The sequence below is a fragment of the Sinocyclocheilus rhinocerous genome, unplaced genomic scaffold, assembly GCF_001515625.1.
Source record: "Sinocyclocheilus rhinocerous isolate Xijiao unplaced genomic scaffold, SAMN03320098_v1.1 scaffold339, whole genome shotgun sequence".
NCBI lineage: Eukaryota > Metazoa > Chordata > Actinopteri > Cypriniformes > Cyprinidae > Sinocyclocheilus > Sinocyclocheilus rhinocerous.
Window position 1 is genome coordinate 42391 of NW_015666163.1, and position 18093 is coordinate 60483.

The following is an 18093-nucleotide window of genomic DNA, read 5'->3' on the forward strand; positions in this document are numbered from 1 at the left end:
CCTCAGCTGTGTGGGAACACTTGAACTTGAGTGAGGACAAGACAAAGACAGTGTGCCAAATATGCGATTTGAAACTGGCCTACCACAACAGCACATCAAGTTTGAAAAATCTTCTGTAAGTACGCCTATAGTATATTGTTGGTGTAAAAAAACAAGCTGCTTTTATCCGCCATGTTAATCAGTAAAGCAGTTTTAATTTTACACATGATAAAAACGTGCACTTAATTTGCTTGGAAAATACTAATACGGCAGTCATAAAAAAACGTACAGTAGCCCAGCCTAATAATAATTTGTCTATATTAAAAGTATTGCTTTTAACAGACCTGTGTGTTTTGTATCACTAGTGTAGTGTCCGTTCTCAGAGCATATTAAGCCCTGCCTGCGTGAGGCGCGCCACTTCCGGCTCGCGCTGTTCTGTAGGTTATTAAAAGTTTATTAATTCTGAACGTGTCGCGTGTCCATATTGCACCAAAATGCGACACTGCACTCCCTTGGGTCCGCAGCAACACACCCACCACGCCTGAAGTCGATTGGATGAATGGTTCTTGATATAATAAAAATCCAAACAGACAGACAGACACACCGATGTTCCTGCCTTTATTAGAGAGAAGAATATGTTCAGCCCCCTCCCTCCGAAGCTTCGAATATTCGGTGTTGATTACTACCGAAGCTTTGAAGCTCAAAAAATGGTATTCGAACCAGCCCTAATTTCAATTAGTATTACAGTTACAGTGCACAGCATAAATGAGTACACCCCCTCTGAAACTTAACAAATTCAGCAATTACTCTTTGCTTAGAAGACATGTTATTGTTTTTTAGAGATATAATATTCCAGCAAGTCTGCTTGATCAGTTACCAAAGAAGAATGTTAAAATTATTCAAGAAAATACCATTTTCTTATCAAAGTGATAAAATGTTGTGTTGCAAAAATGAGTACACCCTCCTGAAAGTTACTAAATAAAAACAATTTTTAAAAAAATCTGGTGTAAGGTTAAGGCAAGTATTGATCAACAGGTAAGTATGTTGAACCAAAACTGTTAAAGGTAAGTCATTTCTTGATAATTAAATGTTATATGGCCCACTGAATCATACTTACAGACTTAATGCTGACAACAATGAAACCACTTGAGAGAGAACTGTCAGGAGATTTATTTCTTAGCATAGAAGAGGACAATGGTACAAGAGGAATACCAAATTATTGTTTTAAGTGTGAAAATATAGCCAAACTAACAAATTCAAAAACAATGGACTTGTGAAAAGGCCCCTGAAATAATCAGCTCTTCACTTTAAGCTTTCATTTAGTAATGAGTGAGTTTTTGCTAGAAAAAGAGCAGGAGAAACACTGTGAAAGTGTCTCCGAGCCTGCAAAAGCTGTGAAAAGAGTGACACTTTATCTCACAGAGTAAAGCCCCGTTCACACTGCCAGCGACAAAGCGACAATGCTCCCATTCATTTTCAATGGAGAGCTGGCGACTTCCGGCGACACGAGCGACAGAATGTGGGCGTGTCAAGCGATGCGAGTCAAGCGACAAAAGTTAAGAAATGTTTACCTTTATGCAAATGAACAGCGAATTTCGCGAGCGACAACCAATAGGAGTGAAGAATCTGTCAGTGTCGCTCACACATCACCGTCTCGAGTGCAGGCAAGACAAGACAGATTTCCGGAGCGGTTTCACTGTTTTATGTGATTTGACTGTAACCACATACATGGATATTTAAAAAAATGATGCGTAGAAACGAAACTGTTGACCGTCTAAGTGAGTTTGATTCATACATTGATGGTTCGAGTTGTTAATTATGATGCAGTGAGCAGTTTAGCACCGGTTAATCATTTAATGCACGAGCACTGCTGTAGTTTATATAACAACTCTCTCCAACAGCAAAATGGTACTTTTATTTCTTTTAAGTCTAATTCCTAGTCATATTATATATAGTTTGTAATTGCATTTTCTAAAGATATATCAAGATGTGCAGTCTACCAATAACATTAGAGCGACAGCAGTAGGAACGCCCACAAGCGACTTCACAGCACAGAGTCTAGCGACATACAGCGAAAAAGTCGCTGGCAGTGTGAACGGGGCTTAAGATGCAGCCTGCAGAAGTGACATGCATGGTTGTTTATCCACACCAGAACTACCGACTGTAGCCAAAGCACAATAAACACATTTAGCTTTTTCCAAGGCCCATATTTACAAAATAAAGACTTCTGGGAATCCATACTCTGGTCTCATGAGACCAATTCAATCATTTCGGATCTAACAGCATCCAAAAATCAGAGGGGGTGTACTCATTTATGCTGTGCACTGTATGTTAATGTAGACTGTCATCTGTGTGTTGTGCAGGCCGCGCTCTGTGGGAAGCCATGGCAGGATGCACTGGGGTCCCAGCTGTTCCCAGAGCCGAGCTCAGGAAGGACGTGGCCGTCATCGCCTGTCTACCGTCATTCAGCCACTCAGACAGAGTGCTGGAGAGGTGGTGGACCTCACCGTGGACGAGGACGGTGACGACACCTTTGCTATTCATTTACACATAGGGATGGACAGACCCCCCCACATGACATATGGGAGGAATATAGATATAGTGGCCACTAATTAAATTTGTTCCCATGGCTTATTTATTGGTGGCCATGTTTGATTAATTAGTTCACTGTTTTAAGTAAATTGTGGCCACATTGTACTAATTCGTTCCCTCATTTTAGGTAAATCATGCTAATTTGTTCTCTTATTTTAATAGAGTTATTTAATGGTCAGTAATTGTGGGCACAATATCTTGTTGTATTTTTTTTTTTTATTTATGTGCAGCAGGTGTGGGGCTCTGTACGGATCCATCAATATTACAGTTCTGGCCCTTATAAGCCAATAATTGTAATGTTATGCAAGATATTAAATTCTATACTAATTTGTCTAAATTTCAAAATTAAAAACTAAAATCAGTTGTTTTAAATGCTACAAGTGAATTTAGGCATCACAACATTAACATTTTCGGTATGAAAAATCGATATTCATTTTGAAATATACTAAATATTACATTTAACAGTGATATTAAATTATTAGTTTTTTTAAAGATTAACTTTACCTTTGCCATCATTTAATGCTTAAATGTAAAAAGTAGTGGACATGAGCATGAACAATTAATTATCCATTATAGACCGATACCGATAAACAATCAAACTAAAAAAAAAAAAATATTGTCAGAAAACTGATATAGTACCAATGCATTCCACATCCCTATTTATTCTCCTATATTATCCTTTGTGCCTTCTCTGTATCATTATTTCTCTCAGTTTGTGCTACTTCTGTTATTATTATCATGTAATGTTTAAAAGCTTTAGATGTAGAGAAGCAGGAGTGTATGAATTCATGTGTTTTTCATGATCACTGGCTTCAGGACTGAAAACCAGTTTAGCAGCACAACTAAAGGGAGTCAGTCATAGGGGAAAGCAACAGGAACTCGACAGGAATTTAATATCTCTTCGTTTCACAATATGCAAAGGCCTTTTGAATATTGCTCCAGTCATGACCTCTTCTCATGCTAAACTCAAATGCTCGATATACATGAGATGTAACTGCAAATTTAAAAACAACAGAAAAGCGTTGCATAACCATAACAAGTAAAAACAATCTGCTGTCCACTTTTGCGGAGCCGTGAAATCAAGGGAGAGATCATTTTGAGTGTCTCAGCCATTATTTGAAATGTAACAGGTTTGATGAGTATTTGATGAGCGTCTCCCTGACTCTGTGCTGTAGTGATGGTCTTCACGGTGGAACATAAAGAAGGGAATGAGAGTTAGATCACCCAGTTCAACACTGCGTGGGCTTGGGAAATATTAGATGTCACATCTAATCTACTCATCTTTCACTGTGAGCGGTCCTCCCTCTCTGTCTCTGAGCTGTATCTCTGTGTGTGAGGGGGACGAGGAATGAATCTGGTAGATTCGGTTAGTGGTGTTCAGTGCTGTGGATTGCAGCTCGACTGTGTGCTCAGGCCCCGTTAATAATGATTAATCTATATCGTTTCAGCATGCACAGCAGCATAAATAGCCTTCGCAGCTGCACAGCATTCTCTCACAGCCACAGACTGATGGAGACCAAGAGCATCTCTTTAATTGTGTGTAATTGAGTTTAATTCTGATTTCATTTGCAGGCAACATAATGAAGTCTGTCTGTTATGCAATCAGCCACTGGCCCCAAAGATTCAGAGAGAACTACTATAGGAACCAATTAAACTGCCATTCTGGAGAAGGAAATAAAATCTGTGTAGTGTTATCTCATTAATCTGTGATATGCTCCCGAATCTCAAGGTTTGTAAAGGAGAACTCATTTACATTTTGTTTGATTTACTGTCATAAAGTGTCTCTTTGTTTGTTTTTGGGGTCTGTAGCTGGTGGGCAGGTAAAAGAGCAGGCTGAGATATGATTGCATTTGCATTTCTTTTGACGGAGTGAGAAATTAATTTGCAAGGAAATAGCAGATGGATTACTCTCAATGGAATGTTAATGAGTAGCTATCCTCATGGGCCACTTCGTGAATAAAGTCTGGGAGTGTGAAAATGCACATGCACATTCACACTGATGTTCTAGAGCTGGAGAAGACCATCTGTTGCCAGTTGCAAATAAATGTCTTTAGGTTAAGAAGACCCTTATTAAAACCCTTAAAGTTATTATTAAAAGTGTACTTATTGGCTGCTGCATCTGAGAAGCAGTCAAAAGTGCGGATACACTGATAATTAAATTCTGGCTGATACCAATTAAATTTTTTATTAATTTAAAATAAACCCCACTGAAAAAAAAACTAAAAATCAGTCATTTTAAATGCTACAAGAGAATTTAGGTATCACAACATTATAATGTATAATATGAAAGAAATTAATACGTCTATTCAGCAAGAACACATTAAATTGATCAAATGTGACAGTAAAGTGTAATGTTACAAAACAAATTATATTTCAAATAAGTGCTTCAAAGATAATACTTACAAATAAATTTGTCAAAGAATCCTGAGAAAAAAAAACTTTTACAAAAATATTAAGCAGAACAAACTATTTCCAACATTGATAATGAAGTTTCTTGAGCACCAAATCAGCATATTAGAATGATTTATTCATATTAGAAGGATCATGTGACACTGAAGACTGGGGTTATGGCTGCTGAAAATTCAGCTTTGCAGTCACAGGAATAAATTACATATTAAAATAAAATAAAATAGAAAACAGTTATTTGAAATGATAATAATATTTCACAAAAATACTGTTTTTCTGTGTTTTTGTTCAAAAAATGCAGCCTCGGTGAGCATAAGAGATGTTTTTCGGAAACATTAAAAAATCTTACCGACCCTAAACTTTTGAACGTTAGTGTAGATTTTGAGATTTGATAAAAATGACTTTTAACAGTATTATTAAATTGATTTAATTAAGTGATGGCAAAGCTAATCTAAATGCAAAAATAGGGAAAATTAGTATGCACAATTAAATATCAAGTATTGACCAACACTGATAAAAATATACATTCTAATATCGGCAAATAACCAATATATTGTTCATTGCTAGTCAGAAAGTTTTACCTTTTATTTTTGTGTGTTTGTTTGTCTTTGTATATGCTGATCCATCTTCAGATCTCTCAGTTGTGCCAACCACTTCTGACAGCACACACCAGCAGCCGGTCAGTTCTTCTTCCTCTTCCTCTTTCCATAATGCCTGTACCTCAGAATCTCCACAGGAGGGTCCTGGTCCCTCCAGTAGCTGCACAGCGGCCGCCCCTGATAGCACACTGGCTGCTCAGAGCCACGGTGAAGTGCCAGGACCCAGCACCACCAACACCACTGCCACTGAAGGTAAAGAGACGCTGCTATCCAATAACTGACAGTGACATCGATTGATGATATGTTTGAATTGGTTTTTAATTGTATGTTTTTATCCCCCAATCAGATGACAGCAGAAGAAGCATGTCTGGTGAGAATGGAGGTGTGGCGATGCCCAGGTTACCTTCTTGTTGCCCCCAGCACTCCCCTTGCAGCGGGCCGTCTTCAGGGCACCTCTCCATGGGGCACACCCACTCAGGGTGCATGCAGGGTGGGACGACCCAGCATTCTGGCTCCCAGCACTCCCATGGTCACTTGCACCATTTCCACCATCACCACCACACCACCCCGGTCCCTCCTTCCTTAACCTTCCCAGAGTCCAGCTGCCCTCTGGAGAGGCCCACTGCCATGCCTGTGCCCTGTGGAGGGGTGAGCAGCAGCAACCAGTACCACGACCAGGTACCTAAATAACTGCATGACAGCTTCTTGAGAACCTTATGTTGTCAGTGTTGGAAAAGGCGATACAGATATTATAAGCTCCTGTAGCAGTTGATACCGAAACCCATTTTCTTGGCTCCTTTGTTCATTGTGTGTATGAATTAAACCCTTTTTGCTACATGAATTGAGGAGAAAAAATCTAAATAATATGTTGACTGTGCAAAGTATAATGTCCGTATTGTTGACAGCACCGTCTGTTTTTCATTTCACACATGGTTTGTATTTAACAGCATATGTTTTTGTTTGGAATTAGTTAAGATTCTGCCTTCTTGAAATACTAAATCACCCTTCGTGTTTTGATGATGACGAGGAAAATCCAAAGCACCTTTATGAAAAAATAATTTTTCTGGAACTGAGCTTTTCCACCGGGGATTTTGTTTGAGGCCTTCCTCTCAGTGTTGTTGAATAATTCACACTGAGCTAATTGTCTTGGTTGCTGAATTCTATTATTTACCAGCATAGAGAAGTGTTGCGTGTGCGTGAGTTTGTGTGTGTCAAAACAAAAGAGAATGTTGTGTATGAAAGTTTTGGCCGCTGTTTTGGTTGTTATCCATATAATTTCTTTGGCTAGGTTCATTTTTTTTTTAAATATGGAGCTGATACGTGCCTCTATTGAAGAGCGTGTTGAAGATATTATTTTATGAGATATGCAGCCCGTTCTTGAACACACCCCTAACCCTAGGTATTAAACTTCAGGCAGTTGACTAAAAGAAGACTGCTGTGAATACAAGCAAATCAACTGCAAGATAAGAGACACGTGTGGAATCTCACATGATCTGAACATGTTCCTGTCTGCTGCAGACTTAACTTTGCATATTTTAAAAGTGTTGTAAGAGATGTTAGTCATTCTGAGACTTCCAAACAAGCTTCCACAACCCTGTACTAAAAAGATATTGCAGTAGCGTCATTGTAATCAGGGGTGGAGCAGAAGAGCAGTAGCACGTCATTTCAGTGTTGTCAAAGTTGTGAGAAGCAGCAGGAGCAAAATAGCACTCTCACATGACAAACTGACAACTGCTTGTCAACCTAAATATGGGGCTTAACTTGAATGATCCTCTTCAACTACCACAGTCACATTCTTGCCTCCCATATATTTCATATTATTTCCCAGGTATTATAGAGTGCCACCACATTAAAAGTCACTTATAAAAACGTTTCGCTTATAAGTTAAAGGCGCAATAGGTGATTGTCTTCAGAAACATTTTTTGTTATGCTGGTTGAAAGTCTCTTCACATCCCGATAGCAATCATTAAGCAGACAGTGATTTAGTTTCACTGAAGAAACGAATATTGCCCTCCAAAAAAAATTTTAAAATCAGCTTTTGCCAGCTGTAATGTATTATCTTGCAGTGCCATTTTATCAACATTTCATTGGATCAGCTCAAATTATTGAAACAATCAATATATCCTTTAGTCTGATACAAGCAGTCGCCAGTGCATCATGTTTTCCTGTGGGGAGACTTAATGTAAACAATAAAAATATAAATAACTTAATATATTGTAAAATAATAAAAAATATTATTGATGATGATGATGATGATAATAATAATATTTTGTAGTAAACTACTATTTTCTTCTGTAATGAAATATGAAAATTCAAATCTGTAGTGGGTAGACCACATTCAGATGTGAAATTCTTCTCTGACTTGTTTTTACAACTTCTATTAGCTTCTTTTCAAAATTAACTCTGTGTGCCCTAGCAACCCCAAAGCAACACTCTGACAACCATTTATATTTCCTTCAAAGTCAGTTCATTAGCCATATGCTAATGCAACAGATGTCTTTGTTCAAATACATCATATTTGAAGCTAGATTAACTGCTGGTTTCTGTCTTCCTGCTTCTCTCTCTGTCTCAGCAGACTCTGCCGGTGGATCTCAGTAGCAGTGCAGTGCGTAGCAGTGGATCCAGCAGTACAGGGTTTCACGGCACATCGGCCTTTGATCCCTGCTGTCCAGGCTCCGCCTCCCGGCCTCCTGCTTACGTTTCCCAGGCTGCACCTGGACCCAGCCAGCAGACTGTGGCCGACTCATTCAGCTCAGCCATAGTGGCCCAGCCTCAGCCCCAACCTCCTCAGCTCTCTTCCTGCAGGCACTACATGCATCCTCCCTGTACGCACTTTTACTTTAATATTTTAATACTATTAATCCAAAACTAGAGTTAATTTAGGGGTGAAATGGTTCCGGTTAAATAAAAAAGAGCTTGGTACTATTATGTATAATAGGGTTGTGACGGTGAGGAAATTTTCCCACCGGTTAATCGACGTGTGACAACACCGGTAATACCGGTATCACCGTGGGGGCGTTCCCTCTTTTCCTCGCTTTCCTTCGCTTTTAAATAGCTTCGTCTATCGCGGCAAGCCTAATGTATAACAGTGCCTCTGAAATAAAAAATGTGATTTACAATTATATATTTTATTTATATAATTGGAAAGTCACAACAGAATATTTCATATATTTTATCCGATATAAATGTTCACATTTCACAAAATATTTTTCTAATAAATTGTCTGTACGCCACATTTTTCTAAATCATATGGCTTAATGCATTTAAAAGTTAGGTAATTTTACCTGAAAAGTAAAAATGACAGCAATCATATAAATAAAGGCCAATCACGTTAAAATAATGGTTATTGTATTGACTTCAATTGACCAATATACCAAATGACTAATATAAAATAACTATTTACAGAATCAAATGGAGACCACAGAACCAACTAACTGTTATACCGCTAATTTATTAGATATTCTAAGAAGAAAGTAATAAAATCTAATTTGATGTAAGATGATTTTTTTGTGTTTTGTTGTGAGTGAGAATGTGAAGATGCTGAGATGTTGGCATCTGTGCTTTATGGTAATTAGATGAAACACCTGATGTTTAATGTGTTAAGTGCTGCAGGTAGTGTGCCCAGCAGTCCCACTTAATTGCCGATTCTGCTCACAATAGCGTTGTGTGGAATATAAATGAGCATGGCAGGGCTCCCTTGTGGGCCTGAATTTAGTGGAGTAATTGCCACTCACAACCCACTGAAGCACCTGTTTGCACATTCTCCCGTTTTCTCTTGCTATATTTATCTCCTGTATCTCGCGGCCATTCTTTCTTTGTTTTCCCTTTACTTTCTCCCTCATTCCCTTCTGTCGGTCAGATCCTTAGCAAACAGTACAACTCATCTGCTCCAGGATAATCACACTTACCTGGGCAATATCCAGACCATCCTGCAGCCCTGATAAAGTTTCCATTAAAGTCTTTCCATCCTCCCAATAATTAGCCAATATCAACACAGTTACTTGTTTGATGCAGTTTTTGACTTTTATGAAAAAATTGTATCATTCAGAAATAAAAGAACAGGAAAAGGAGATGAATTTCTTCCATTTATACTAACTTTTATGCTTTTCTCCTCCAGACGGCCCTCTTCCACGCCCCTTGCACCACCAGTCCTCCTCTTCCTGTCCTCACTCTCACAGCAATGCCCCTCCCCCTCAACAGCCTCCTCCACAGGGTGACTATGTCATCCCACACCCCGTCCTCCCCTTCCACACCCCACTGCCTTCTCATGGCCCGGGCCACTCGGTGCCCCCAGCTCCTCCACCCTCCCTGCCTTCCCATCATCTACCAGGCTCCAGTGCCCCTCTTCCGCAGCATCTTCCCCCTGAACACCAGGCGCTGCAACACCACCTGCCCGTTCTTGGTCCAAACCCTGTCCAGAGGCTCCACCAGCATGACATTTTGCAGAGAATGGAGGTTCAGAGACGCAGAATGATGCAGCACCCGACGTGAGTTGCTGTGGAGCTCTGTTTTATGGCATTTGTGTACAAGTCTCTTATGCTCACCCAGCATATTTCTTTTATTTCTGAATATTTATTTGTTCAGAAATAAAATAAAAACAGTAATATTGAGAAATGATTGCAATTTAAAATAACTTTTTTTTATTTGTTAATGTATTTTAATATGTAAATTATGCCTGTGATGGCAAAGCTGAAGCCTTATGCATTAGGAAGAACTCTTTCATTAAAGGGATAGTTCACCCAAAAATGAAAATTACCCCATGATTTACTCACCTTCAAGCCATCCTAGGTGTATATGACACTTCTTTCAGACGAATACAATCGGAGTTATATTAAAAAACATCCTGGCTCTTCCAAGCTTTATAATGGGAGTGGATGGTAGCCCAAAATTTGAAGTCCAAAAAATTAAACCAATCCATTATAAAAGAAGTCCACACGGCTCCGGGGGGTTAATAAAGGCCTTCTGAAGCGACACGATGCGTTTGTGTAAGAAGAATATACATATTTACATCTTTATAAACCTTCATTTCTAGCTTCCGCTAATTGTCGTATGTGCGTTCATGAGAGAGTGGCGTCCAGCGGATGACGTAGCACGTAGGCAAACGCGGTGACGAACGTGGAAGCGCAGAGGAGAGAGCAAAACAAACACCGGTCACGAATTAGTAGTACAAAACAATGATTTGTAAAGAAAAATGTCAGAGGATTTAAATATAAGCCAAGAGGACACTGGTTTTCCTTTGCTGTAAACAAAACTTGTTTCTCGCGAGACTAGCATATTCTCACCGGAGTTTACGCTACGCCTACGTCATCCGCTGGACACCACTCTCTCGTGAACGCACGTACGACAGTTAGCGGAAGTTAGAGATGGTTTATAAAGTTGTAAATATGGATATTTTTCTTACACAAACGCTTCGCTTCGGGAGGCCTTTATTAACCCCCCGGGCCGTGTGGACTTCTTTTATAATGGATTGGTTCAATTTTTTGGACTTCAAATTTTGGGCTACCATCCACTCCCATTATAAAGCTTGGAAGAGCCAGGATGTTTTTTAATATAACTCCGATTGTATTCGTCTGAAAGAAGAATGTCATATACACCTAGGATGGCTTGAGGGTAAGTAAATCATGGGGTAAATTTTATTTTTGGGTGAACTAACCCTTTAAGGTGTTTTGTGTTCATGTAAATTATTTTCTGTAATAACGGTTTATTCCTCCTTCCTTAAGGCGAGCACATGAGAGACCCCCACCGCATCCACATCGAATGCACCCTAACTACGGTCACGGACATCACATTCACGTCCCTCAAACTATGTCATCGCATCCTCGGCAGGCTGACCAGAGGACCACATGGTAGAGTACATGAAAAAGTAGAATTTTCGTTAAATTAATGTTTCAGATGGTTTGAACACTGCCAACACAGAAGCCATGGGTTCCCTCATGAATTTCCAGTCAATTTTTACAATATCAGTTTTGGATTTATAATCAAAATACGGTCTGCGGTTAACGTTGCTTGAAGAATCTTACATTTTGTGAATTACACACAGTCGTACTTCAGATGTTCTTTTAAAAATGTAAGTTGCTCATATGTTGCTAACTAAGGATGTTACATGTTAGTTCTTACTCAGCAACTTATGTTTTAAATTAAAATGAAAGTGACGTGATGTGTGACCAAGTATGGTGTCCCAAATTGACATCATGACTGATCTTCTCTATAATATCAGGATCTGTTTGTCATGATGTAGGTGTTTCAAGCAACATTATATTGTAAGCTGTTGTTTAACATGCTGGTTGTTGGACTTCTTGCTGTTTTAGGGAGCTGGGCATCGAGGCTGGTGTTACCGTAGCTCCCTACCCTTCAGGACACCTGCACCCGCATCTGCCACACTATCACCCTCCACCCAGACTGCACCATTTCCCCATCCAGCTGATGGTGAGTCCCTACTCTTCTCCATCAACTGAAATATATGCATACATTAGCATGAATAAAAAAGCTCTGATTTGCTCTCTGGTATGGCACAGATTAATGGCGGCGTGTATCCACAGCATCTGTTATTTCAGGGTGATTTGTATTGGGTGCATGAATAATGCATTGCAAGTTATAATGGAAGCTCATTAGACATTTGAAGTGTGAAATTTGAATTTGATATATTATTTGAAAGTCTAAAATTATATTTGATTCACATGGAGAGACATGCGTGCACATACATGTGAATAATTTCAAAATGCCCCTCATAAATATTGGGTCCCAAATTACGGGAGTTCTGATAAAATAGTTGCACTCTCATTTCTTTCCATTTCTCTCCTGACTGGTGCCGTCACTAATTTTATGTCTCTGTTTCCTTCAGCACACTGGCTCAATGCCTGAGGTGACATATCCACATATTCGCTACATCTCCTCCAGAATGACCTTTGGCCGCACATATGAGGTAATAACTGGAATGTGGACCAAAATTATTAGTGATCTAAAGTTGCTTCCTAAAGTTGATTTCCTGAAGAATGCATGACAAAAATAAAGTATGTGACATTTTTTGGATTAAATTAACTAATTTAATATTACTAATGGCGTACCAGAAGCTGTTAAAAGGGTAATAATAATAAAAGTTTGTGTGTGTGCTTTTTTTTTTGCTCTGCACTTTTTAGGCTCTGCTCACTCATAAGCTGAGTTTGTTATTGTCTCAGTATCATTTTAAACTCCCCCATCCTTCAATAACAGCCTCTTTGTACAGCCTGCATTGAATTGTGATGGATTCATAGAACAATACACTCAACTTAGACTGTTCAAAATAAAAATAAAACTTTAACTCACTTCTAACCGTGGGATTCTTTAGATTGATACACAGACCATCAGCTGCTCAGACTTTCCTATTAATGGGGATTCGTTACTGTTAGTCCTTCTGTTTTGTGTTCTTTTTACCAAGAATTTCTCATGATATGACCCGTTTATAAGCACTTGTAACCAGTAGTGTGTTTTAACAGGATCTGCTGCATTTAGAAGAGCGACTGGGGACTGTGAACCGAGGGGCCTCTCAGGGAACCATAGAGAGGTGCACCTACCCACACAAATACAAAAAGGTGAGAACATCAGTGTTTTACGTGAGGTGCTCAGAATGAAGTCCAGTTTGGTGATAATGGACAGGCAGTCTACAAAAAGACTCTGAGGATATAAAACACAGGGGCTTCCTGTTAGACACACACACACACACACACACACACACACACAAAAACATAACCAGGAGCCATAATAATCAGATCTTTTGTGTCATAAGATACATCAGAAATCCTTACCCAGTCCTTTTATTGCCAAAAGTTGCATAGTGTAGACATTTGAAATGTCACTGATATGTAGCAAAAGGTTCCATGCAGATGACAGAATGCATTACATTTCTGAATAACAGTAATCTAAAACCCTGCCGCCCTAATACAGAAGGTGGAGGAGAGAGACACTGAGGAACAGTTAGCACCTGAAGCATGGGCATCTGTTGGGAAAAATATGCACTCAACCTCAAACTCGGTGAGAAAAAATGTGAACAAATAGTTTGGGAAAACATGTTTTAGCTCACATATTGTGTAGATGTTAACAGGGGCAGGAATAATCAACAATGGCCTAGTCAATCTAGTTGAGGAGCACACTGACAACGTGTGTGTCTTTTTTTTAATAGAAAATATATAATGTGCAATGTCTTGAGATTTAGGTTTTGTTGATGCTTGGCGTTTTGTTTAAATGATCAGCACGCTGTTCATAAAAATAGACTGTTGCTGTATGTTTATGTAACATGCTATGCTGCTCTCATGTGGTTATTTTTGTATCGGCAGCATCAACCACAGCACTTATTAAAATATACCAAATTAAAAACATTCATATAAAAACTATATATTTGGGGGAAAGAAGACACAAAGAGCTATTGCGTGTTCTAGTGTTGCTCGCCAGTTTACGATAATTTAGGTGCAGTGATTCTTCTCATAATGGCTGTTATGCTTCTTTCTTGTGCACAGAGAAAGCTGCATGGTAAGCAAGAGGAAGAGGAGGGTGCGGAGGAAGACACCGAGGAGAAATGCACCATCTGTCTGTCTATACTGGAGGAAGGGGAGGATGTCAGGTAAACACTTACAACACTAAGGATTTGAGATTGTAGTAAGCTTCAAATGATTTTTGATTTTTCCAAATCAGTATTAGAGAATGATGTTCCTCACAAAGAGCACTTTTTATTTTCTAGAGTATTTATTTATTTATTTATTGTATGTATATTGTATCCAGGGGAGCATTAATGCACGGGCTTCAAGGGGCTGAAGCCCAGGGGCCTACACTGGAAAAGGGGCCCACTGGCTGCAGAGAAATTATATATTTTTTAATAATTAAACTTTATACGGCTGTGATTTAAGTAATTAAACGTGAGCACGTCATGTTTCAAAATAAATACGCAGTTAGCAATCACCAAATAACCCACATTTATGCCAACATGCCGTATTGTTTTGATCTACTGATGGTGAATAATTAATATTTTGTGTGATTTATGGTGTTTAAATCATACCTGTAAACTCACATTTCAGCCAGCCACATTTCAGGCTGGGGTCAAGGCATCAAGAGCCACCACACACAGACGTGTCAAGGAATTTGGCTACAGTTGTCGTATTCCTCTTGTTAAGCCACTCCTGAACCACAGACAACGTCAGAGGCGTCTTACCCGGGCTAGGGAGAAGAAGAGCTATTTTTTAATAAATATTTATATGGGAGTTTGCAGCAGTGACAACAGCGTTCTGTAAACAAACTCACACACTCATTTTTAGCGATGCCCTGGTTGTAGTAGCCTATATAGTGAATGGCTCAGTTTAGGTCCCCCACACAGTTTGTATAGTTGGTATGTTCCACGTGTTCCGTCGATATACTGTAAGCGGAATGTACAATGCATTCGCTAGTAAATAATCATTAAACTTTATACGGCTGTGATTTAAGTAATTAAACGTGACCACGTCATGTTTCAAAATAAATAAGCAGTTAGCAATCACCAAATAACCCACATTTATGCCAACATGCCGTATTGTTTTGATCTACTGATGGTGAATAATTAATATTTTGTGTGATTTATGGTGTTTAAATCATACCTGTAAACTCACATTTCAGCCAGGAAAGTTTTGATGGCATTTTCCTTTCATATTACCTACATATAAAGCCCGTAATAACTTAGTGTTTACTTAATTTAACGGCTATATAATTCTGCTGTTCCACAAGTGCCACCTTGTGGCAAATAGTGAATTTGCATATTCGCTTATATTCACATTTTACGCAGAACAGTGTTGTGAATGTTAACTGGCATATTAACAAGACAAAAAACGAAATTTTACAAATAAGTGTTAGGAAGCTTAAAAAAAAGAAAAAAAAAAAGGTTTTCTGAGGTCGGAGGGCCTACTGTAATGCTGTAGCCCAGGGGCCTTTGGTTATCTTAAGGTGCCCCTGATTGTATCTAGTCTGTGTGTTGCATGTGTGAACCTAGAGTCTGACAGTAAAGTTAAACTGAACTGAAACTGAATAATAAATATATATATATATATATATATATGTATATATAATGTTTTATATGTATATATATAATGTTTTTATCAGTTTAGTTTCAGGGATCAGTTTAGGTTTTATAATTTGAACATTCATGAATACTTTCTCTTTATGTTCTATGCTGCCCTCTTGTGCTGGAACATGTGGATTACTCTGTGCTATGTCCTTGTTACCATATATTGGTCAATCTGTTTTTAACCATTCAGCTAATACAGGTGCATCTCAATAAATTAGAATGTCGTGGAAAAGTTCATTTATTTCAGTAATTCAACTCAAATTGTGAAACTCGTGTATTAAATAAATTCAATGCACACAGACTGGAGTAGTTTAAGTCTTTGGTTCTTTTAATTGTGATGATTTTGGCTCACATTTAACAAAAACCCACCAACTCACTATCTCAACAAATTAGAATACTCCATAAGACCAATAAAAAAAAACTAATTTATTGAGATGCACCTGTATATCAAGTCTGATTGCATTGTGTAGAATAATAATTGATTAATTGGCACTGTTATTTATTTGTTTTTGTTTTTTTTGCAGGCGCCTTCCATGTATGCACCTCTTCCATCAACTGTGTGTAGACCAATGGCTCCTCACTAACAAGAAATGCCCCATCTGTAGAGTGGACATCGAGGCTCAGTTATCTTCAGAGAGTTGATGCTATTTTTCTTGCAACCCTTTTGTTGGACATTCATTTTTTTGTTTGTTTTCCTTTTCCTTTTTGTCAGTAATGCATTCAACCAAAGATGGCATGAAATACCTGCGCAACTATGGGGAAAAAAAGAAAAACCACAATCCACAACAAAAGCATCAAGCCTAGCGTGCCAGCTATCATGTAGTAACAGTACAGCTAGAAATAACATCATTAAGGGTTTTGAATTGTATTTATAAAGGGTTTATGTAGCTTTTGTTTCATAAGTGTCATTGTATTTTATTTTTGCATGGTTCCTTGCAATGCATTTCTTTGCACATATAATGAAATAGGCCTCATAAGGCCTGAGAACTTGCAGGCAAGGATTGCTGCTCTAGTAAAGAAGCATTTTTACATACCTGATGCCTTGCTTTACTGGAATAGAATGTCAACCTCCATTTTAAAACATTGCAGGACTCAATTTATTGATCAGTATATTGATTAGTTTTATGTTTTAGACAATGTGATCCAAAATAGATTTTTTTAAATGTCAAGACATTCCTTAATTAGGAAACAAGATCATGGTTAAGAGATCAGCTGCTGTAACAGTGTTCACCCTCACACCAATTCACTCTCAACACGGGAACCTGGGCTGGAGCCCGTTCCATTTTATTTCGGATCAGTACCAGGGCTAACTCTATTCGGGAAGTTAATTTAAAAAGCATATGGAAATGCTTCTTGTACATTTAATTTTAAATGTATATGCATTAGGTCCTGAACTGATGGAATTGAAATGAATTCAGCTCCAGGCCTGATGAGAACCAACTGCACACTTCACCTCTTTGAGCATTGACATGGTTGTGTTCCATCGGACCCCTCTCAGCACCTCAATCTGACGTCACATGTAACACACTTCACCTAATGTATTTTCAAAGAGAAGAGAAAGAAAAAAAATGAATGTCACCTCTCTGTATTCTGATTGTTGTTTTTATAATATAATGAAGTTGGATTTTTGATTGAGCAATTGAGAGTGTAATTCCTCAGACAAGCTCCATATGTTGACTTGGTTCTGTGAAGATGACAGGGCTGAAGAAACAGTTGGGAAACTGATATTTATTGTTTCATCAGGGTCTCCTGGCCTTCATTTAGCTCTCTCAATAACCTAGAAAGTGACTCTTGTTAGCTGCTTATTACTTCTCAGATATTGTCATTAACACATTTGTTCTGAAACTGTGCAGCAAACGGTTTTCCCCCTTTTTTTCCTCTCTTTCTTTTTTCTTTTGCTGCTGTGAAATCCTAACACTAATATTAATCTCAACTAGCAAACTTGCATATACTTGCACATGAGAGACAAAAGACAGGAGTGCTGTGAGAATGAGTGTGCTGAGGTGTGTATTTCCACTCTGATTGCAGAATTTTAAGGAAAAACTGTAATAATTTTGAATGGAGTGTTGGAATGCAGTACTTAATGGCAGGCGCCCATGCATTCATAGAGTTAATGGCCCCAGGATGATATTCCATGGGATTTATATTAGTTTTAAAATAATGAAATAAAGTTAGGTAACTCTTTTATGTGTCTATTCTTGTGCCTCCTTTAACCTGAAACCCTTTAGAAGAATTTTCTATCTATAGGGAACTATAGTTTCCATCAAATTGCTGTACGGTAGCTGTATAATTGGTTAACTAATTATATTCATATTTTATCTGATAAACCTGCTTTTTGAAAATTTTACTTTTAGTAGTAGACAAGAAAATGGTGTTGTGGTTGTTTTTATGCAATAATGATGGAAGTGCATCAGTAATATCAGATTTGGACTGGAAGTTAAAAGTGATATAGTCTTG

At 38.4% G+C, this 18093-nt stretch overlaps 1 protein-coding gene across 4 annotated transcripts in view; it reads left to right on the forward strand.

Annotated features, from left to right (window-relative positions):
* The window catches only part of LOC107731799 (E3 ubiquitin-protein ligase Arkadia-like), a 51169-nt gene extending 33349 nt beyond the window's left edge, over positions 1–17820 (forward strand). Inside the window, exons 3-14 of one of the 4 annotated variants that reach the window (XM_016542971.1) lie at positions 2343–2500; positions 5610–5828; positions 5923–6254; positions 8149–8401; positions 9694–10063; positions 11297–11422; positions 11885–12002; positions 12418–12498; positions 13049–13144; positions 13497–13583; positions 14066–14169; positions 16161–17820. In XM_016542971.1, coding sequence (XP_016398457.1) covers positions 2343–2500; positions 5610–5828; positions 5923–6254; positions 8149–8401; positions 9694–10063; positions 11297–11422; positions 11885–12002; positions 12418–12498; positions 13049–13144; positions 13497–13583; positions 14066–14169; positions 16161–16278 — 2062 coding nt within the window. In that variant the 3' untranslated portion in view covers positions 16279–17820. The remainder of the gene's footprint in view (positions 1–2342; positions 2501–5609; positions 5829–5922; positions 6255–8148; positions 8402–9693; positions 10064–11296; positions 11423–11884; positions 12003–12417; positions 12499–13048; positions 13145–13496; positions 13584–14065; positions 14170–16160) is intronic. The other 3 variants (XM_016542972.1, XM_016542973.1, XM_016542974.1) reach the window with 3 other exon arrangements.
* Positions 17821–18093: the final 273 nt, after the last annotated feature.